Here is a 23,537-nt window from a genome sequence, read left to right as displayed (position 1 = left end):
GCATCTTAATTGGCAGTGCTATCTTGATTTTAATTAGAAAGCACTTCTCTCCATGCCAAAGGCACGTGTCAAACAATATTTTTCCTCATTGAGAAATCCACCAAATTAAAGGACAGAGGGGCATATTACCAACCAATAGAGATAATTTTTGTCTCTAACTTGTTTAGAGACAAAAATTATCGCCGCAAATCGGCGATTTTTATCGCAGATAAACCTTGCTATTAGCAAGGTTTATCGCAAATGCGATAAAAAACGGCCGCAATGCATGAATATCGCTGAAAAGTCAGTGATATTCATGCATTATCGAGCAAATGCTCTTAGCCATGTTATCCACCTCCCATTGGATAACATGGCTAAGAACTGCTCCTGGGCAAGTGTTAGCTTTTGGAGATATTCGCGCTTAGCGCGAATATCTCCAAAAGTTGGTAATAGGAGATAGCGATGTTAGCGACTGTTTTCAGTCGCTAACATCTTGGCACGCCCACTTTGCATGTCATTAGTGATAAATATCACTGACATGCAAAGCGGGGCCCAAGATGTTCACTATCTCCTATTAGCTGTCGCTAACTGGTGTTAGCGACAGCTTGGTAATAGGGAGATAATTTTATCTCCGCTTTCTTGGCTTTTAAAGCCAAAAAAGCGGAGATAAAGCCCCTTGATAATATGCCCCAGAATTTGTAGTTCTTAGAAAGAGGCCTAACATTGGTAATGTAAAAAAGTTATTTATCTAAAGTCTGCACTGCTCACATTAAAATGTAGACAAAAGGCAGGAATTTTGTTGCAAGGACCCTCACCGATTACCACAGTAGGCAAGGGTTTTTGTGTTAGTTGACCCTTTGACAAACTCTGAGGTAGACTTGTACACTGAGAATCTTATGCTGGTTTAGCAAGTGTTGTATATTGTTTTTGCCAATTTTAATTTTGTACATAGTCGTACTTTTAGCACTCCATATCAATTTTGCTCTATAAACAAACCTATGCGGAATATATTTGCCCTACGTTTGTTACGGTGACAAGCCACTTGATATGGGAACTTGGTCTGATTGCATCGGAGAATGGTAAGTTGAAGGCCACAGGTCAAAAAATAGATGAAAATAGGTGAACATTTATAATAAATATAGCAGGTATTATTTATTTATTTAATATTAAAATCATTTGTTACAGGCAATGGGCTTTTATGGGTTGTTTGTTATTACACTGTGTTAAAACGGGTATTGCATGTTACGTGTTACATGGATCCTTGCATGATTATTACTGTATTAAGGCAGGAGTGGCTCCTCCGTGATGGTGGAGGATCACCCCCCCACTATTTAAAGTCAGCCACAGAAAAATAAAATGATAATAAAACAATAAAATAATTTTCTTTCTCCCTGAGTGACTGAGCCAATACCAGTGTAGGGTGTGGTGGTGTCAGGCCGTGGCAGGGGGAAGGATTGACGGGCACTGTAAAGGGTGCATGTCAGCCTGGCCGGCCATCTTCGGCTGGACAAACCGACATGCACACTTCTGTTTCTCCAACCAGGCTGTGTAGTACAGCCACGTTAGAGAAACAGCACATACTCCCATGCACTGCCTTAGTGGCAGACCAGGCCTCTCAGACCAATCCTGGCACTGCTCTTATGCTAGGTACATGCATTGTGGTGTTCCCTGCCAGGCCCTCCTAAGAGGACCTGATAACTGTAGTTGTCTGCCAGGCCTCTGTAATGAAAATAAAAGAAATTCTGCATACTAAGAGGGACTTTGATTCAGATCTCTTAGATCTGTTTGAGTGTCATTCACATCATGCTTATCCTAGTGAAAGCATATTGCAGGAGGCAATGGGTTTGCCCATTTAACTATTGATTCTGTTGCCTTGTGAGTAACAGCATTTTGCCCAATTTGATGTGCACACCCACCTTTCAGTGTATTCGATGGTGGTGATTACTTTAGCTTAACTTTTTTTCCTTTTGTGCTTGCAATTGTCTGGACATTCCTACAGGACTACTCACTTGCTGCTCATTTCACCTTCATTGGGAAGCATGTATTCTGTGCAATCACTTTCCAAACTCTGCCGCCATCTTGGAATGGTATTGTCCATAGTGTATAATTTTCTATTATTCTAACATAATCACCATGTTTAGATGCATTATGCTAGCCTTGATTGGATCAGTACAACAGTCATACACTAAACATTTTAGCATTCAAAGATGGCTGCCCAGTACATTGTTTCCTGAGTAGCCAACATGCAATGGTATTGTGCATAGTGTATCTTTTTTTTTTGTTGCTTCAAAGTGGCCAACATGTTGCCTCTAGAGGTAGCAGATATGATGGAATGTTAAACAACTATACTCTATGTATAATACCATTCCAATATGGCTACCTGCTTTTATGCCAAAAAACAAAGAAGGGAGTGAAGAGGTATAATAAATTGTGGACTCGACCTCCTCTCCAAGTAATAAAAAAACAAAGGGAGTTCACTCTCAATTTCAAAGAACCGTGCTATCCTTACAAACAGTGACTAAAACCAAGAGAACCATTTGGTTTCTAGCATGGGAGAAGCAAAATGTGTTCTAAAATAACCCTCACCCACCAAAAGGTTCCTTGGTGGCATGCTTCATCATCGGGTTCTTCCCACCCCCTGTGAGACGGGGCATGCTATGACCGACGGATACCTGGGAGCACTTTCAAGTGAAGTGAAATAATGTGTTTGATGTGAGAGTGGAAGGGTCAGAAGATAAGTGAGTGTTAAAAAAATACCTGGCTGCATGAAAAAATAGACTTTAATACTCCCAATAGCTGGTATTAATACATGTGGTGAAAAGGAGGAAAAAGTTATATAATTGGCAGTTTCATCACGGGTCTACATGTTTCGAAGCCTACCCCTAAGCTTCTCTTTCTGGACCTAGGATGTTGATCCCTTTTGCCACTCTGACTGGTACCTAGTGTGGTCAGCCTAGTCAATGTGAAAGGCTAATATGCATCTTTGTCAAAAATACATTCATCCAATACCTACTTAGTATTCTCTTTGAAAATGCTATGGAAGGATAGAGGAACAAAGTTAATAATCGTAGTATATACTCTGATATACTCGAAACACCCCTTCACCACACTCGTGAAAGGTTTAAAAGGTGATATATTTTTCACTCCATGCACAATAGTTCATCGAAATGTTTACGTGAATATCGTGCTGCCCTTTTGAAGTTCTGTTCTGGGCGGAAAGAACCCGATGATGAAGCATGCCACCAAGGGACCTTGTGGTGGGTGAGGGTTGTTTTAGAAAACATATAGTTTTTCCCATGCTAGAAACTAAGGGGCATATTACCAAGCAATAGCGATAATTATCGCTATTGCTTGGTTAGAGACAAAAATGTACCGCTGAGCTGCGGCGATTTTTATCGCAAATAAACCTTGGTATTACCAAGGTTTATCGCAAATGCGATAAAAATCGGCCGCAATGCATTAATATCGCTGAAAAGTCAGCGATATTCATGCAATACCGAGCTAATGCTCTTAGCCATGTTATCCACCTCCCATTGGATAACATGGCTAAGAACTGCTCAGGGCAGGTGTTAGCTTTTGGAGATATTCGCGCTTAGCGCGAATATCTCCAAAAGTTGGTAATAGGAGATAGCGATGTTAGCGACTGTTTCCAGTCGCTAACATCTTGGCACGCCCACTTTGCATGTCATTGGTTATAAATATCACTGACATGCAAAGCGGGGCCCAAGATGGTCGCTATCTCCTACTAGCTGTCGCTAACTGGTGTTAGCGACAGCTAGGTAATAGGGAGATAATTTTATCTCCGCTTTCTTGGCTTTAAAAGCCAAAAAAGCGGAGATAAACCCCCTTGATAATATGCCCCTAAATGGTTTCCTTGGGTTTAGTCACTGTTGTAATGATAGCACGGTTCTTTGTAATTGAGAGTGGCCTCCCTTTGTTTTTTCATTACCTGCTTTTATGTTCACATTTGTTTTTGTATTGCAAGCATATGCCTCCAAGTTTATGTGGTGATATGTTTTAATACAGGTGACTAAGTGGGTGAATGCTAGAATGAGTCAATGGGTGACCGATTGAATGTATGAATGCAAGGATGAGTGACAGAGCCGCATATGTTGACTCTTTGAGTCCCTAAACTCATCAGTGACTGAAGCTGCACTTTCAGTTATAAGTCTGGCCTATTGGCTTAGTCAGTGCTTGTTGGTTTACTCTCCTGTTTGGATTACGTTTAGATCACACAAAGCACTTTCAAGTTACACTTTTTTGTAGCACTTTTCCCGCGTGTAAATATTCCTTCAATGCATGAATGGCGAATGCCAATGTTTGATGTTTCTACCCTAACATTTGTAACTATATTTGGTTGATCTCTTGTGTATCTTGAGTCTCGACACTGTTGGTTTGATAGTTATTGAACTTTGCTGAAATATCTAGACACAGTTGTATATGCTTCACTTTCCTGTAAATGATGTTCTGAGTGATCCATACAATATTTCCAGTCTGCTTTGCTGCTTCCAGCAATAAAGTATATTCAGAAAAACTATTTTGTCACAGCGACACCTTGACAAAGTAATGCAGAAGTCCCTAAAATATTCATAGTTCCCGGCATCTTGTACTGCTGTCTCACGAACTGCACCCCAGGCATTGGCATGCACCAAGGGCTCACACTTTACTGTTGAGGCAGGCAGATTGCTGGAATGACTTGTAAATGTCATCTCATTTTTATTCAGCAAGTTTATTGCCTCGATTTTTCAAGGCTGTTTATATCTGCTTTGGTTGGCAGCTCAGGGAGATTGATTTGCAATTGACTCCTTGGCACCAATTCGGAATGGATGGGAAGACTCTTGTAAACATGAAAATGCTACTTGTATGTCTTCTGATAATTTCTTTCTACTCCCACCTCCACTCCTCTACATAAAGTTTGATTGGGTGGCTGACCACAAGAACTGGTGAAACTTAATACAAGTGTATGGACTATGTGGAAAATGGTCAGCATTTGGCGGCATATGTATGAACAAGCCCTTTTGCGATTCCCTAATATCGAATTTTAGCAGATTGCTATAAGGAATTGCAAAATGCTATGTATCTAGGAATCGCAATAATAATTGTGATTCCTTAATATTCCTTAATTACGAATTGCAAATCGCGATTCACAATTAAGGAATACCTTCCCATTCATTCCTATAGGCTAGGAGGCTCTTAGGAATGAATGGGAAGACATTCTCAATTTGCGATTCGCAACTAGAGAATCAGAAATTGAGATTGCAATTTCAAGGGTGCCAGGGTGTCAAAAGGACACACCGTGTTGCACCCCTGAAATATGTATGTGTACACATGTGGTGCTTATACATGCCCTACGTGCATGTATGTGCACCACATGGCACTTTAAAAAATGCATTAAAAAATGCATTTTTCAAAGAAATTGCAATTTAACACCAACTTGAAGTTGGTGGTAATTTCCGATTTCTTAAGGCCAAATAGCACTTTTTCTTTGTTTCATACATTGCATTTAAGGAATCGCAATTTGTGATTCCTTGAATGCAATCGCGAAATAGAGAATCGCACATATTGCAATTCTCTAATTTACGATGCCCTTTTGTGATGATACATCCCAAAGGCCTTTTCCCGTTTCTCAGAATCGGCCCGTTTGCAAACGGGAAAAGGGCTTGATACATATGCCCCTTGATCCACCGAAGCAGACATTTTCTTTTGTACAGAAATCTACAAAGATCACTTGTGCAAATCCATGAAGCACCAAACCAGTTACCAATGTCAAGGATGGAATTTTTAAGAGCTGACACTACTGAAAACCTAAATTGCAAATCTCCCTACTTTCCCTAGGATTTCCACTGCCATTCACAGCCTCGAGGCAATTGTGCTGTGTGTGCATAAACAGAGCTATTAACTCAATAGTTTACTTATTCACTCGTTCGCATTCTCACCCATTGGTATTAAACCTAATTTTTGCCTGCTCTTTGACAGTATTTCACCAATTTACATCACAAACTATACACACAGCAGTTTATTTGAAAGTAGTGTGCATATATATTTTTAGCACACTCATTAATTACCTATCCCTTCTATTCTCTCTCTCTCTTTCTTGTTCTCTCTCTCAAACACTCATTTTAGTCAAGTTGTGTACATGGGTAAAGGGCGGAGAGAGATGCTGCTGCAAGTGTCATGCACAATTCTGGGTTAGAAACAACTTGTCTTTAAATGACGCCTGTAAAGCATTAGTGAATTAGCCAACTGTAAAGACAGTCTTGGCTAGATTGGGGTGGGGGTGGCAATAATTAAGTGATGCACCCCCAAAACCGCAGGGAAGCAACTTTGGGGCGCATAAACCAACCCGCCCCGCCCCTCACTCAAACAAAAATATATAAACGTAGGACACCAGAGAACTATTCAGACAAAGTAGAAAAACAAGTGCACAGATAACGTTACACAGTATGTGAAAAAATAACCCCTCTCAGCAGCATACACACCCACAGCAGAGACAGTGCACAAACACCACGACACGTGACAATACACAGAATCAGGCACATGTAAAGAAACAGACTTATGCACACAGGTCTACCACATTTATTTGTCGCACATACTTATACAGACACTCACTAACCACATGCACATATACATGAATTTCCCACCTTCATAGATACACACATTCAAGAACCCAAGTAGCCAAATAATGTTTTTATACCCACCAAAAATCCATTAAAACAATCAATAGTACACATACACCTATCAACCTCACACACTGGTGCTCAGTGATGTACAAACAGAAAGATCAATACATACCAAGTCACCAGTATTCAGGCCACTGGAATTTTGCAATTTTGTGGCTCGAGCGTTTTCTGCATAATTATAGATTTGCCACATTTAACACATAAGCCATCATCTGCTGCATTATCTGCAGATTTTAGCAATTTTGTTTTTGCTTCTAGCTCAAATGGATCAAAAGGGACTAAAGCGTGGCAACACATGTGGCTGTACAGTCGAAGACCCTTTGTAAACGTCGATTTGCCCCCTTTCTGTTGCTTATTGCTATATTTGGCTGTTACACTGGTACTACAGCGGTGTAACACATGACCTCTTAAGCCATGTAAAAATGTCAAAATAATGAAGTAATGCTATCACAAAATGTGCTGCATTATGCCGCATAATTTGCCTTTTCTTGATGCCACATCATTTGGTCCTCACCTGCTACATAATTCCAGTGGCCCTGCCCATAATACAATATCTAGAGTGCGAGATTGTCTGCAGTAGCACTGTCAGGTGTGGAAGTAAGCCATCTGGATAGACAGACAGCCACTGTGCATGAGCAATAGTTCTCACCAGGTTGTCAATGAAATGCTTCTCTCTGCCACACACGTGTTTCAAATCACAATGTCACACATTCAACAAAGAGTGGATCATGCCATTTCTTACATGAGTAAGTTGTAGACATTGTTCCGCAAGAGTGATTAGTTACAGCTCTCAACCTGATAGTTACTTTTAAGTTTGCAGTGACTGTAAAATATCAGTATTATTTTCATGACTCTCTTACATCTAGTTACAGCTGAGATGTTTCCTCTCAATAACTATGCAACCCCAAGTCTCATTACAAATGTGGCATAACCTCTCATTACAATTGTAATTTCAGATTTCATTACACCTCTGTTGCACCTCATTACACTTCGACCTTGCCTTTCATTACAAACACTATCCTGTTCTTGTAAAGTTGCTATAACCCTGCCTTCTAGTGCACTCGGACGCTTAACATCTCATTACCTATGGAATATTGAATGTCATTACATCACTACACCTGAATAGTGCTTTTCATGTTTCTTTGTAATTCATTGTATCTGTTTCCTCGCATTTTATGGCACCAGCAGCTTCAGAAGCCATTACACCTTAGACTCAGATTACAGCTGTGATCTTTCAGCTAATCACAAACAGAGATAACCTCCTCTTCCAATACTTTTCTCACCGCACATTACATTTACAATGTGTCTCTTGGGAGTGGCGTTAGTGTGATGCTTAAATAAGTACCTGATGCGAATGTTGTTGACACTATTAGAGCACAATCATTTGGGCACAAGTGGGTTGAGAGGGGGCGTTCTCCACACCAGTGCTTAATTTTAGCCAGTGGTTTCCGGTGCTAAGCACCAGCACTTAAACATCAACACCAGCGCTTGAGCATCAGTTAAGGACACATTAATTTTAGGAAGGCACATGAAGATTAACAGCCTGATTCATCATTCTCCCGTTTTGCGAGCCCCTAATAGCGATTCATAAGGAATCGCTATTAAGGACTTGCAAAACGGGATTCATGTAGAAATTGCATAAAGAATTGCGATTCCTACACATTCCTTATTTGCGATTAGCAAATTGCTAATCGCAAATAAGGAATAACTCCCCATTCATTCCTATGGGCCAAAAGGCCCATAGGAATGAATGGGGAGTATTCCTTAATTGCGAATAGCAATTAGCTAATCGCAAATAAGATAGAGATTTAAAGGGTGCCAGGGATGTCCAAAGGACACCCTGTAGCACCCCTTAAATGCAAATTGAAACAGGTGTTGCGCACACACATGTCCAAAGGACATGTGTGTGTGGGTGCACAGACATAATATCGACTCCAAAATATCGTTTGGACAGAATATCGAGTTTTAAATATCGTTTGGACAAAATATCGACAGGACAGAATATCGACAGTCAAAATATCGTTTTTAAGGTAAGTGAAGTAATATCGACTGTAAATAATATAGAAAGTGAAAATATCCAAGTATATAATCTAGATAGTAAAAAATATCGTTTTTAAATAATATTTAATTATTTATAGTGTTTTTATGTTATAATATGTGTGAAAAGTGTCATTTTATGTTATAATTATTTTTAATTAATGATTTTTTATAATTATTGTGTAATTTTATTCTGTAGCGGGTTGTGGGTTTATAGGGGAATAGGGTGGGAAGTAATTTAATTATAATTAATTAAATATGTAAATGTATTAATTGGTAGTAATAAATAATTAATTGGTAATTAAATAATATTTGTGAATTATTTAAAATTTAATTGGTAATTAATTTAATTTAATTGATTAATTGCTAATTATGTAAATTAAAATAATTTACTTCCTGTAGCGGGTTGTGGGTTTATAGGGGAATAGGGTGGGAAGTAATTTAATTATAATTAATTAAATATGTAAATGTATTAATTGGTAGTAATATTTAATTAATTGGTAATTAAATAATATTTGTTAATTATTTAAAATGTAATTGGTAATTAATTTAATTTAATTGATTAATTGCTAATTATGTTAAATTAAAGGGGTATTTTTAGGGTTCAGGGTCAGTTTTTGTTTTTTGGGTAAAGGGGTATTTTTAGGGTTCAGGGTCAGTTTTTAGTTTTTGGGTAAAGGGGTATTTTTTGGGTTCAGGGTCAGTTTTTAGTTTTTGGGTAAAGGGGTATTTTTAGGGTTCAGGGTCAGTTTTTAGTTTTTGAGTAAAGGGGTATTTTTAGGGTTCAGGGTCAGTTTTTTGTTTTTGGGTAAAGGTGTATTTTTAGGGTTCAGGGTCAGTTTTTAGTTTTTGGGTAAAGGGGTATTTTTAGGGTTCAGGGTCAGTTTTTAGTTTTTGGGTTAAGGGGTATTTGTAGGGTTCAGGGTCAGTTTTAGGTTTTTGGGTAAAGGGGTATTTTTAGGGTTCAGGGTCAGTTTTTAGTTTTTGGGTAAAGGGATATTTTTAGGGTTCAGGGTCAGTTTTGGGGTTTTGGGTAAAGGGTTTTTTTAGGGTTCAGGGTCAGTTTTGGGTTTTTGGGGTACAGGGGTACAGTGTAAAAATAAAGTAAAATTAAATTTACATTAATTTAATTTAATGAAATGAAATTAAATTAAATTATATTAAATTAATTTTAAATAATTTAAATTATAAAAATTATTATATACTTACCAATACTTACGTTGTAATGGTAGTGCGTTGTAAAAGTTGTGTTGTAACGTCATATATCCACTGTTGCACTCCTTGGAGTGGGAATAGAAATTTTAACCCCTACGCTATCCAACGCTTTCCCTACTGTTGCACCCACTGGAGTGGGAATAGTCATTTTTACTCTATTGTATTTGTACGTTAATAATATTGGCTATTATTTAATTACATTTTGTTACTATATATATATATGTGTTAAGAAATATGATTAAAAAAATATTATTTTTTTACTTTCATTAATTATTTAATTATTAAAAGTTATTTTACGTATTGTTAAGTATATTTTAGTAATTATTTTTTTATATTAATGTAATTAAACATTGTTTTTATTAAAGTCGATATTTTTTACAACTATATTTTTGTAAACGATATTTTTAACTCGATATTTTTGTACTTACCTGTTTGTAGATAGAAACTCGATATTTTGTCTCTCGATATTTTGTCAACGATATTTTTGTTGGTCGATATTCTGTCCCTCGATATTATTTCAGTGATCCGTGTGTGTGCAACAAGCAACTTAGAAAAATGCTTTTAAAAGCATTTTTCTAAGTTTTCGCTATTTACCACGAGGTTTGACCTCGCGGTAAATAGCGGGCCGAAATTGCGAATTCGCAATTTTTAAATGGATGATGAATTGCATTTAAGGAATCTCAAATAGAGATTCCCTAAATGTAATTGCTCGCAAAATAGCGAAATCGCTATTACCGATTTTTGCATTGGGATGATGAATCCCAAATGCAAAAATAGCGCTCGCAAAGGGCCAGATTCTCAGAATCTGGCCCTTTGCGAGACGATTTCGGCTTGATGAATCAGGCTGTTAGTGATTCGCCCAGAATCACAGAATGTTGAGCCGATGCAAGACTCAAATCAAGTTCCCATGCTCCAAATTCGGCAGCTCTGGCCATTAGGTCACATCCTCTCCTCACTTGTAGGGTTTCATTGTTAATAGTTGATTCTGTGTTAGGCAGCGCTAACAGGGGCAATGGGCTGGTCGAAGCTGCCTCCTGACGAGAGCATTGGCACTTACATTTTTACAAATTAGCCACTACGCCATACCTATGTAACAGCATTGAATAAAGCTCGTTAGATTTTAGGAAATCCATGAGTATGACTTAGGTGTGTGAGAGTAGACTACTCTATTATTAGTGAGATGCCATTGTAATTACAATGGTGTTTGGTTAGCAGTAAACCGAAGCACGCTACTGGCCAAGTTCTCACAATATCAACTGGTATAAATTGTTGCATTCCATAGAACTACACTGAATTCAGTGTTGAAGCCATTATATGACTCCATGCCATGAGGGCAGTACCTTTTTAGTCCAAGGCTTGCATTTACCGCATCACTGCATTCTGGGAATTGTAGTTTTGGTTTTGTTTTATCAAACACATGAGACCAAGATTGTTGAAAGATGGTGCAGCACTCCTCCCTCCTATGGCCTGCCCTACTCAGCGCCTGGAAACCCTCACGGGGGAGTAGCAGCACTCTAGAAATTCATATGATATAACAGAACATAACAATTGTGTCCTAATTACGCTATTCTCTGTCAACATTACTAGGTATAGTCTACGTACGCCTAGACATGTGTAGGTGTTTTGTTTTTTCTTGCTATTTTGAAGCTATTTAGTTGGCCCTTGTGTCCTCCATTGACTTCAGAAACGCCTTAATTATCTGATGCTTTATACTAATCAAACATTGAAGGTGCGGATCTTCATGTTCATCGCACAAACATGGTCATTAAAAGGTGTCTTCACGTTACCAAGTACATTGTGCTCCAGTCTTGGGTTCCTATTTAACAGCACAGTGCACTCTGGGAATTGTAGTCCTAGTTCTCATCAGTTGCTTTAATTGAACTAACTTACCTGAGCCAATGACTTGTAAAGGCCCAGCACTGGAGCATTGTGCCCTTGGTGTAAGTTTCTTCAAGAAGATTTTAATAACTGTGATCTAAGGCATTTATCAAGGAGGTTCCTTCAAAAGTCAGGAAACAATTAATGTTTACTAAAGAATATCTTGGTTCAGTAGACCTGAGAACAACCAGACAATTTAACTGTGAGCCTCTTCCACCTGTTGAAAAAGACCTATCAGTCACCCCATGAACCACATACTTCTTACGTGGATCTGGCAACGCCGCCGCATCCCACTGCATGAGTAGCTCTTACCATGGACTAGTCATTCAATGATTTGGTGTATGGTTACAAAGCCTCTAACCTCTATAGGATGCAGGTTTCCACTGATCACAGCTCATCCCTAGCTTCAGTTGTAGTTTCATTGACTATAAGTGTTTTAATGAAAACTATGGATTGAGTAGACCAAGGTTCAAATCTGGCTTCCCCACTTATATAGATGTTCATTTTTTTTTTATGGTTACAGTAATATTATAGGTAGGTGTTAGAATGAGACACAGCCTAATGTTAAAAAAAAAACAGAAATCGGCCAGTTATGGTTTAGTGAGCTATGTATACCTTGCTCCCCCACCATGCACTGCTTATGATCTCACATATTACATCACTCATGACATCCTAAATGACAAAGCCATATTTTAATCCACTGGTTTCATGCTTACATTAATATCTCAAAGCTCATTTACTTCAGCCTGCTCCTCAGGAAAAGCTTTAAATTCAGCCGCTTCTAATCCAACAAAATGGCAGTTGAGTATCTTACTTTAGTCTTGAATACAGAATGTTATAATTCGTTTTTCACTAGATGCTGCTGTTAATTACAAGAGAGTTAATTACAAAACTGTTGATGGTGTTGAACGTACATTTCACTACTCTGCATATCAGAAAAGTTTACTGAATAAATGAGGACAGGAAAATATTTAATAACGCACAGAAAATGTGTCCTCATTTTAACTTACAAGAGCAATAACCATACCTTCTATGACAAAAATAAAGCCCTCACTTTGTTCCTTTAATGTAGTTTTATCTGTATGAAATGCATTCAGTTTTACAGCTTTGATTCCCCCAAGGTTGCATTAAGGTGTGTCACATTTTTGGCTCAATTAGAGAATGATAGCGTTCCATTTTCATTAGAACGCTGAGGTTAATCCGTGGTAGAACACTGGGAAATCAATTGATAGGCTGCTGCTGGTGTCACTCAGAATGCCAGAATTTTATTTTATTTTCACATTAATGAGAAAAGTATTTATAGAATATTTGTCCTCATTTAACTTTCTAGAGCACAATCCATGATTTCTATAATAAACTGAACACCCTCATTGTGTTCATTCCTAAGGGAAATGCTTTCAATTTACAGGTTTGCATCCATCACAATGGGGTTCAGGTGTGCCACATGTCTGTCATAAATGCATATTGGTAGCACATTAGCTATGCTGTGATGAAGCTACAGCAGAACACCTGGGAATCAACTGATGGTGTTGAAAGTAAATGTTTTACTCAGTATATCAGACTTTATTCTCCCATGGCTGAGGAAGATGTTGTGAACTTATAGAAAAGGTGCATTTATTTTAGCTTTTAGAGCACTTTCCCTAACCTCTATGAGAAAATCTAGTTTTATCTCAAACATGGTTCATCAAATCCCAGCAGAGGGACAGCATTTTTCACAAGAAAACATCACCGAGAATGTCTAAAATAAGTATAACCGCACCAACAAATTATGTATATTGCTACTAAAATCTGTTATCACTTTTTATATGTGCTCCTTTTGTGAACCTTAAAATGTATTTTTCACTGCAATGAGTTTCAATGATGACCAAGTCCTTAAATCCTCTAATGGTTGCCACACAACATACTGTTGTTCATGTTGTGGCCAGCAAATCAGGACTGACTAATCTTCTCTAAATTCGGCAATCAGAACATATCTGGAAATGGTCCAGGTATACGTACTTTTTTTAAAACTCTTTCATTCATTCTTTATATGCTTATTTTTCAAAAATGAATAAATAGATTTACACGAAGTACCAAAAAGCACACTTTTTGAATAAAATTCTATTGCTAACTTTTGGCTACATTTAGTGTAATTTCTTTCAGACTTCTTTACTGTTATTATGTCATATCAAATTTCTGAAGCGCACGCACACCATCAGGTTTCTTGCCGCTGAGTTAAGAAGTCACTGTTTGTGGAAGTATGTGTCTGACTAAAGTCATGTTTTCAGCTTTTTCCTAAAGCACAGGTAGTTTGATTCTTGTCTCGTAGTGATGGGCAGAGAATTCCAAAATGGGGGTACTTGTATTGAGAAACACGACCTTCCTGCCAATTTACGTCTAAATCTGGGGACCACCAATAGATTCATACGTGCAGATCTACAAGTGTGCTTTGGGAAGCATCTGTGAATCTTAGAGTATTAGAGCGAAAAGTTTTCTAAGAGAATTAACATGGGATATCAAACTTTTGTCCCCCGCCCCCTTTTTTGTGACCCTTGACAGATCAACAGATCAGCACAAAAGTTTCCATAAAGTCGAAGTGGTAAAATTTTATTTTTTGGAACCTAACTATAACTACACAGTAGTGAGTTTGCACCTTGCCAGGAAGGTGCAACCTGTAATCGAGACCTGCTGTTACTGCTGTTATTGCAATTAAATAGACTATTGGAGGTGTAATAAGAAACAGGTTACAGAAAACAAATGCACATTTACTGGTGCATTTCTTTAAAAATTAATGATTTTATCAGGGGTGCCTGGCATGGTTTGCAAGTGGTGGGGTGGGGGTGCAGGGGGCATCGCGCGGGGCAGGTGGAGGTTGCACATGGTTAAATTATAAAAAATAATAAAAAATAATTTAATTACCTTGTCGCCTGCTCTGCTCCTGCTCTCCTCCAGCACATGGAGGAACACGAAGCAGGCCCCACTAACCAATCACAACGCTTCAACGCAGCATTGTGACTGGTGAGCACCCAGGTTCCCCTGACCAATCACAATGCTGCAATGCAGAATTTGGATTGGTTTTGAGCATCCTGGTTTGATGCTCAGCCAGGGAATGGGGGCCTGGGCTTGTTCTCCATTCAGGCTGTAATGCAGTCTGCCTGGAGAACAGGGAAGGTGCGCATGACTGGTTTGGGTGACCCGAGAGGGCCGACCAAACCGTCATCGCACACTAAGGAGTAGGCAAAACAATCCTCCCCTGACCTGCTCAAAGAGCAGAGCAGCCCCGCCCACTCATCGGACCGCAAAGCAGCAGGAAGCAGCCTAAAATTATAATAATGCAAAGGTATTATCATTTTAGATTTCTGCCTCCCATTGCTTAAAAGCAGTGAGGCGATGCTTCTCCGCCATAGCGGAGGCACCGCCCCTGGATTTTATGTAAGAGAGAATAGCACAAGTAATGTAATTTGACATTGATTATCTTGTATTCCTAAATTATACTAATCATAACACATGTGTAAATGCTTGTTAATAATGCATTGTTCGTCTTGGGAAAAAGTTTGGAACGTTATTAGAGTTTTGTTACTATGAGGTGGCATGTTTCTTCCTGTGTGGTCTTCTTATTAAGTGCTGCAGTAGTACCTTCATCCAGGTTTTCAGTGTGGTAATTGGGTAGATAGGCCTGCCTGTCAATCATACCTCCTTTACTTAAACTTTCACCAATCACTGTTGGTGGTTAAGTGCCAGTTTTTTAAGTGCCATTAAGGACCACATCACTTTCAGTGGCACATTATCGAACCCATCATCTTAAGTGAAATGTGGTCTCCCTCTTTTGAGTACACTGCGGGGCAGTGAAAGAGTTCAGCAAAGTGTCCCCTTATTATCTACTGTGCATTCTGCCTTGTTATTGTCCACATGGCCATGACTCCTGCTAACTTCCGGTCTTTTTGTGTATTTGTTTCAGAAGAAGTGGTGGAAGGGAAAAGTGCCATCCTCATTGGCATGAGCCAGTGGAACTCCAATGACCTGGTGGAGCAGATTGAAACCATTGGGAAGCTGGAAGACAGTCAAGGTAATGGGCCACGCCCCCAAATTAAACTTTACTGAAGTATTGAGAACCACACCGGTCAGGACTGGTACATTATCAGCATCCATTGCTTGCATTCAGTGTCTATTAATCGCCCAGTCAGCTAGAGGAAGTAAAGTAAGAGTAAAATTAAGGTAGTAGAGTGAGAGTACAATGTGTTTTAAGAGAAACATTTTGGGGTTAGTTGAAAATTCTTCACATTATTGTTTGTGGCAAACATCTGCATTATTTGTCTGCTCTCTTGGAAGAAATGTGTTCATATGGACTCAGGAAAATCATGGCTCCAACCTGCATGACATGGAGGGCCCCAGCAGGTCTCCTCTCCCCGTCATCACCATACACTAGACTTTTTTTTACCTGGGGTTCTTTGCTGTTTGATTTACAAGAATTGATGCTGTCTGGCAGATCTGTTGACTGGGTGTGAGTGTTTGATTGGTTCAGATGGTTCAGATGCTTCATCCATCACCACCCCCTTTTGTACCACTTTGTTCGCCATAAGTTGGCAGGGTATGCTCAGACGTGAGTCCCTTGCTCACTTTGCCACTGGATTCAAGCAAGCCGGGCTGAACACGGCTGACATGCCAGAAACCGGTCCCCGGAAGCTTGTTTCCAGTCCAGGGAAGGCATGGCTTGGCAGTTCGGGCTGGACTGTTCCCATGAGGCATAGGGTCAGACTGATTTGCATATGGCCATGTCTGAACTGGGGTGGCAGAGTGGGCTAAAGAACGGTGATGGATTAAACCCAGATCTGTTGACTGGGTGTGAGTGTTTGATTGGTTCAGATGCTCCGTCCATCACCACCCCCTTTTGTACCAGTCTGGTTTAACCACAGCAGATGATTGCTGGGATGTTGTAGGTTTAAATCTGAAACAGCCTAGATGTCAATCAAGCAATGCATGCACAGTACTGGCTGCTCCCGAGGGCTTGACAGAAATGCCCTTACTTCTTCTTTGAGGTTCCTGCTGTATGGTGAGTGTATCCTGCCTATTAGTGGACATGGAGAATGAAACCTTGGCCAACACTTCATTACAATTAGCCTATCCATGAACAGGGGATTACTTTCCAGACAAAACTCACCAAGCAAGCCTTCATCTCTTAAAAGTGAGCAATGTGTAAAGGAGTGTATGCATTTCACATGTCAGCGAAGCATGTGACATGGTTTCTGTTACAGGGCATATAGGGTGAAAATTGGGTGATGTTGCACCTCTGTTGAGCCAGGGTGCTGGATGGAGGTTTATGGAATTGTGATGTACCCAGACAAAGTAGGGAGCTGAAATGTAGATCAGAGTTTGTTTGTTTAGTTATTTATTGATAGGTTTTTATTAACTCTGATGCCTCCTTTCATGTGCTACAGAGTACTGAAGATGATGACAAACAGGTCCACTTAAATCAAAAGAGTCAATAGGTCAGACTCCAAAGGGGTACGGCGGGAACCCATGTCTGGCATTCTTCGCTTGCCATCCTCCTTCTAGTTCATTTGCAAACCCAACTACAAAGCTTGTTTTTTAGGAGTTTGCTGAACTCCTTACTATTGTTTTCTGATCTGAAGCTAAGGTTTAGAGATGTTTTACTCTCAGGTACCTGTCTCTGCGTTTCAGTCTAATTCATTCAAATTTCTGACTCTGACTGAAGGTTGCTGCTTAGTGCCGTGCCTGCACATACACCGAGCCTAAAGCCCATTGGGTTTTGTGACAGTGGAGAGGACCGTGAACCCGATCCTTCGTCTCCCGGGAGCCAGTGAAGATCTACGCAGGCTGGTTTGATATTGGCCCCCAACAGAGCTTTGAGAGCAACCTGGTTATTTGTGTTCCATATGATGCATTTGTCTGCCACATTTGGTGGAATCACATCTGCAGTTGCCTTTGTACATTAATGGTTTCAAGATTTTGTGTGATTATATGATTCACTGTGTATTTGTCATTGTTCGTAAGGCCTCTCGGCATATGATTGAGGCTTGGGGCTTCCTTGTTTTTGAAGCGGTCCATTGCAGGTTTGAGTCTCAACTAGTAATCCACCAAAAGAAGTCTTCAATGAGCATATTTCTGCTAGCTTTGGTCTGCAGGTGGGTCGGCGTTTCAAGAAATTCATCCATGAAAGGTGTTTTGTATCCTAGGGGCAGTAAATCATTGTAGTGATGAGTAAGCTGTTAGATTTGATAGTGCAGCAATTACTTACTTTATGATTGAAACATTGTCTCAGTGAGGCCAACTATGTGACAGACGCTAGTGGGTATGTGGATAGTGCCTCACGACTGAGGCGGCATTGATTAGACAATGTTTTAATAAGGGCTAAGTATTGCTCGATTCTCAAACTTGGTAGATCAAGAATTCAACAAAGTCCATTTTGGAGGTATGAGTTGCTAAGTGTGTTCAAAACGGTGGGAGGTGGAGATGTGTAATCTGAGTTGGGAAGCTGTTGGTTGAGGGCAGAATGGGGGACCAGTTGGTAGCTAAAAGAATAATACCCCAGAGTTGTTAATTGAAAGTAAGGCAGTAAACAGCTGAATCTATATTTTTGTAAAAAGGTTTTGAGGAGGAGTCGGATCATCAGGTTGGCTGATGAGACATTATGCCCTTAAATTGTACATCTTGCCATGGAGTACCAAAATAGGGTCAGAATGATGGGGATGAAGTAAGTGAAGTACAGGAGATTACAAACAGTTCTAGCCCATACTGGGGATGCTAGCCACAGCCTGAGGATGTGATGTATGAGGATGAAGGTTGATGAGGGTTGAGAGAGTCAAACTGGATGAGGCATTCAGCCACAACTGCTGTCTTAGAAGCTAAGAAGGAGCAGGTAGTGGTAAGGAAGTGTGTAGAGCAGGACATGATGATGATATTGCTCCTGTTTTTGTCTCCTCTCTGGTCACCAGCAGGAATTTAAATCCTGTTTGTATTTTGGGGATCTGCCTAAAGTTCAATCAATTGATGTTTACTCCTAACAGAATCAATGAATCGTGTGGGATCATGCTCATCTTAACTTTTAACTCATGCAGGAAGTGACGTTCATCAGAGTTTGGACATAAACATTGATAGTATAGAATTCCTGGCCGTCTTTAGCTACAGTATCGCTCCCTTTCCACCCACCATCTCTTAGAGACAAGGACCCGGGAGTGAGGTGAAAGGCCTCCTCTCCATGTCTACTGCAGGAGAGTCTCTGCTTCTAGAAGATACCGGGAGGAACTGCAGCATTACTCATCGTTTTACAATTTGCTTATTGGGCATCGCTGCATGACAAGCAGGTGCACCTGTTTTCCACAGAATTCTGTCCAAAAAGAAGATGCTTTAGCACTGGCTGGTCCGTTTTCTACTGCATCATAGTGGCTGCTATTATATACTGGTGATGATGATAATATAATAATAACAATAGTAATATTAATAATAATAATAATAATAATAATAACAACAACAACAACAGCAACAACAACAATAATAATAATAATAAATAATAATAGGGGCATTTATAGAGCGCTGAGTTACGCACACCGGCGTGTCCCCGCGCTGACAATGGGAGAGGCAAAAACAGGGGAAAGCTACCAGGCAGACTATTATCTGGCAAAGAGGAAGGTTTTTAATTTAGCTCGAAACCTCGTTTCTGCTGGTTCCAAGCGAAGGTCTACTGGGAGTTTGTTCCAGTACTTTGTCGCCAGATACCTAAAAGATCTACCTCCCATACGAGCTTTCTTCACCATAGGGATCCTCAGCAGTCCCCCACCCGTAGATCTAAGCGCTCGGGCAGGTTCGTAGGCTTCAATTAGTTTCTGCAGAATAATAATAATAACAATGATAGAAATAATAATAACAACAACAAAAACAACAATTATATTAACAATATTAATAGCAATAATAGTAATAATAATAACAACAACAACAATAATAATAATGATAATAATAATAATATGGTTATATGGTTATGTATGTGTGCTTCTTCTGCTTCTTTTTATTATTAAGACTATTATAATTATTATTAGTAGTGGCAACAGCAATAGAAGCACTATTAGTTCTACTTTTGTTATTATTAATATTATCACCCTTATCGAGAAGGGGATGAAAGAGAGAGGAAGAGAGAAACACAGAAGCAGAGAAAGAGAGAGGAGGACAAATAAGGATATGAGAGAGAGAGAGAGAGAGAGAGAGAGTATGGCAAAGAGATGGAGTACTAGAAAGAGAGTGAGATATAGGAGAATGAGGCAAATAGAAAAAGAATGACCGGAAGTGGGACACGTGGAAAGAGAGACTGAAGAGAATGTGCCCCTGGAAGCAGGCTGGCATGTGTCACTGGATGCATGCTCAATGACCTTGCGATTTTCAAATTGTTTCACAATCTTCCCCAGTTGGTTAAACACAAGCATCAAAGGCAGGAAAGGAGTGAATCCTACATCACTTCATTTTTTCAGCAAGACGGGGTCCGCAAATGATTCATTCAATCAGCTGCACTTGAGTGGGTTCGCTAAGCGACAAATATTATTACACTGGTAGAGTTGTAATACACTTAGTAATAGGCTGTTACTGCTGATGGCGTGTTGACATGCGGTCAATTATCATTTGATGGACTTTTGTGGTTGACTGAGAGGCAAAGAGGTTAGCAATCCATAAAACAATTTAAAATTTGTGTATCACATTTGACAACACAAGAAGGACCAGGAATCACAAACTAAAGTAAAGTGGGTTTATTGCACATTAATAATCTATTCAAATCAATGCAAATTACGCATCATTTAAATAGAAGCGTTGGTAAATTCAGTTTAATAGCATCAGATATGTGACAACGTACCCACATTAGTACAAAGGCGCAACCCAGAAGTTGATGTTTCTTAAATAAACTCAAACTCTCCTTCTCAGCATGTATTCATCTTCAAGTCATCTAACCAGGGGTCTAAGTTTAGATTGGGGATGGGTCAGAAATAAAATCCTAGGAAAATTTAAGAAGCAAGAAGGTGACATTTAAGCAGCAGGAAGGTGTCAGCATTGTGAAAATTTCAGTAGAAATCTTCTAAAAGGGAACAGGTGTTAAGCATATAGCTTTATACTCACGAGAATAGGGTAAGCAGAGAGTACTGTACTTCTCAGAGTCCCCGGGGGTCTGCCGTAAACACAAACAGTGTATACATTAATTAAAGCATACAGATACATTTTCATCATCTGATCCTCATACCACCCCTTCAGGGACCAATGGTGTTGCACTTCACGTTACACAGTGGCAATCTCTTCAGATTCTCTAATCCCACAAATCCTGGACATTCACATGACCTTGAGTAGAACACCTTTACTGATACACGATGAATAGGAAGTCTCTTCAGCTTATTAGTTCTTTAAGTCTCTGCCAAGATTTTCTTCTCAGGCCTCACTATCTTTAATACATATCACTCTTTCTCTAGCTACTGAAGCTATGAAATCGCTTCTGTAGAGGAGATAACATTCAATACAAACAAAATTCATTTCAAATTCATGGCCTGACATATGGAAGTCATTTTGGCATACGTAGGGTGATGGCCCCTTCCGGGTTACAGCACTACCCAGAGTGACAGCACTCTCTTCAATATACTGCTGCACTAGGGTGCCGGCCAACATTCTTCACCATGGCAACCATCTGGCATACAGGGGTCCCGGTCCTCTCCGGGTCGTAGCACTGCATACAGTGGCCGTCCTCATCTTGACATAATGTGTCAATTTCAATTTCAATTTCAAAAAAGCTTTTATTCGATTTGTACATACAAATCATACAAGCATAATAAGATACATAGTTAAGATTTTAAAATCGCCATATGAACACAGATAAGAAAGGAGGTAGGAAGATGTGCAAAGGCTAGTGTGCAACAATTCAAAGGTAATCTTGCCTTTTTGAATCAACAGACTGTTACAGAAATACAAGACATTCATAAATGAACAGACAGGAAATCGGTAGGGTTTACTTGATAAACATTTCCTGGCAGCTGTACATTTCAATTTAGATAATCATAGCATACTGTGGACATCAACAGGTAAAAATAATACCTTAATTACAAAAATTAGTATAAAACTTGGAAACATATATATACAGACAGGAGTGTAAAAGGTAATAGCAGCATAATACAATTCCTGGCAGCTGTATAACATAAGTACAGACAGGTGAGTGTAAAAGATATTATAATACAATACTTTTCCTGGCAGCTGTACACTTTAAAATAAAAGTAGCCAGAAAGAAGCAGATCTCCTCATTCTCCAATGAGGATAAAAGTATCAGTGCGGTTTCTGTGGTACGAATATTATACTTTATAAAAATCGGTTTAAGGTATTTTAACCTAAGAAAATGAAAAAATTTACAGAAGAGTAAAAAATGGCAACTACTCTGGCGGGAAGTATTGTCGCACGGGCAGGGTATCTCTGATCTGGCTCTCGCGTTTGGAAATGCAACCAAATGGTGAACAATACCCAATCTGACACGTGTTAAAACATACTGATGAGAGGGACGGGTCACGTACACAAGGTAGGGTTGGAGCCCCGAAATTAAATTCAGGTCTTTATAAAATTTCGCGGTAATTAGATTACCAGAAATTTTATCTCGCTCTGCCTTTTGAAAATTTAGAAACGTTGTCTTAATTTCTTTTTTTGGAATAGAAACAACCTCTTCTGGCTCACGGAACACATCAATATTAAAAAGAAGGAGATACCAGCGATGAATGTATCTCAACCACTGTATGCGTGAAGAATGGTGCAAACCTATACAGTCAAGAATAATATCTTGAGTGAATCGAGTCTCTGGCTTAGCCCAAATAGAGCGCCACAAAAAAAGTGGCCGCACTGCTGCTAAGTCAGAAATAAACTCGACCCCGACCTCTTCATGGATCAGTTGAACAGAGGCAGAAGGGGGAACACATAACAACCTCCTTAGAAACTTATTTTCCTCCTTCTGCAGGGATGTGCCCTCGCTGTGGCCCCATACACCTGCCCCATACAGTGCAGAAGAGACACAACAAACATTGTATATGTTCATCATGTCTGGAATGCTTCGTGTGCCAAGTTTAGAGGCAAATCGAAAAATACTGCTGGTGGACCGCAGCATTTTTAATCTAATGGAATCAAATTCGGAGGTCCAAGTCCCTCTATTATTGAATGTAATTCCCAGATAACAAAAGGATTTAACATGAGTCAGTTTTTCTTTATCCAGGAAAAAGGTATGCTTTGACTGCTTTGCTGCCTGACCGCATGACATAACATACGTCTTGGTTTTGTTCACTCGGAGCCTCCTAACTTGGATAAACTGCATAAAATTATCAATTAAGCGCTGGAGGCCAATCTGTGTTCGAGATATAAGAACAGCGTCATCCGCATAAAGTAACAGCGGGACAGGTTTACCTCCAATCAGGGGAGCGTCTGCTGGGATGTCAACCAAGGAACGGTCGACATCATTGATAAAGAGGGAAAATAAAAGCGGGGCCAAAGCACATCCCTGGCGTATGCCCCGTGACACTTTAAAAAACGGGGTACATTCGCCTAGGGTGCCATAGCGGACCTTACAGGAGAGTTTTTCATAAAGTCTAGCTAAGAAGTGGACGATTTCCCTCATAATGTGTCATCAGGGACAATGACCCTCATTCTTCTCGGCAACTCCCACCCGGCAACAGGGCGTGAAATCCACACCTGGGCACACAGCCTGATCGGTGAGACGGTGCACACAGGCATACAGCCCAATTGGTGTCAGAATCCCAA

General features: G+C 39.7%; 1 protein-coding gene across 1 annotated transcript in view; it reads left to right on the top strand.

Moving 5' to 3' along the window:
- The window catches only part of PITPNM3 (PITPNM family member 3), a 1,384,705-nt gene that overhangs the window by 213,501 nt on the left and 1,147,667 nt on the right, over positions 1–23,537 (top strand). The window contains exon 2 of the mRNA XM_078679323.1: positions 15,727–15,834. Coding sequence (XP_078535449.1) covers positions 15,727–15,834 — 108 coding nt within the window. The remainder of the gene's footprint in view (positions 1–15,726; positions 15,835–23,537) is intronic.

This window comes from Lissotriton helveticus, chromosome 3_1 (genome assembly GCF_964261635.1).
Source record: "Lissotriton helveticus chromosome 3_1, aLisHel1.1, whole genome shotgun sequence".
NCBI classification, from domain to species: domain Eukaryota; kingdom Metazoa; phylum Chordata; class Amphibia; order Caudata; family Salamandridae; genus Lissotriton; species Lissotriton helveticus.
This window is presented reverse-complemented; position numbering and strand designations above follow the sequence as displayed.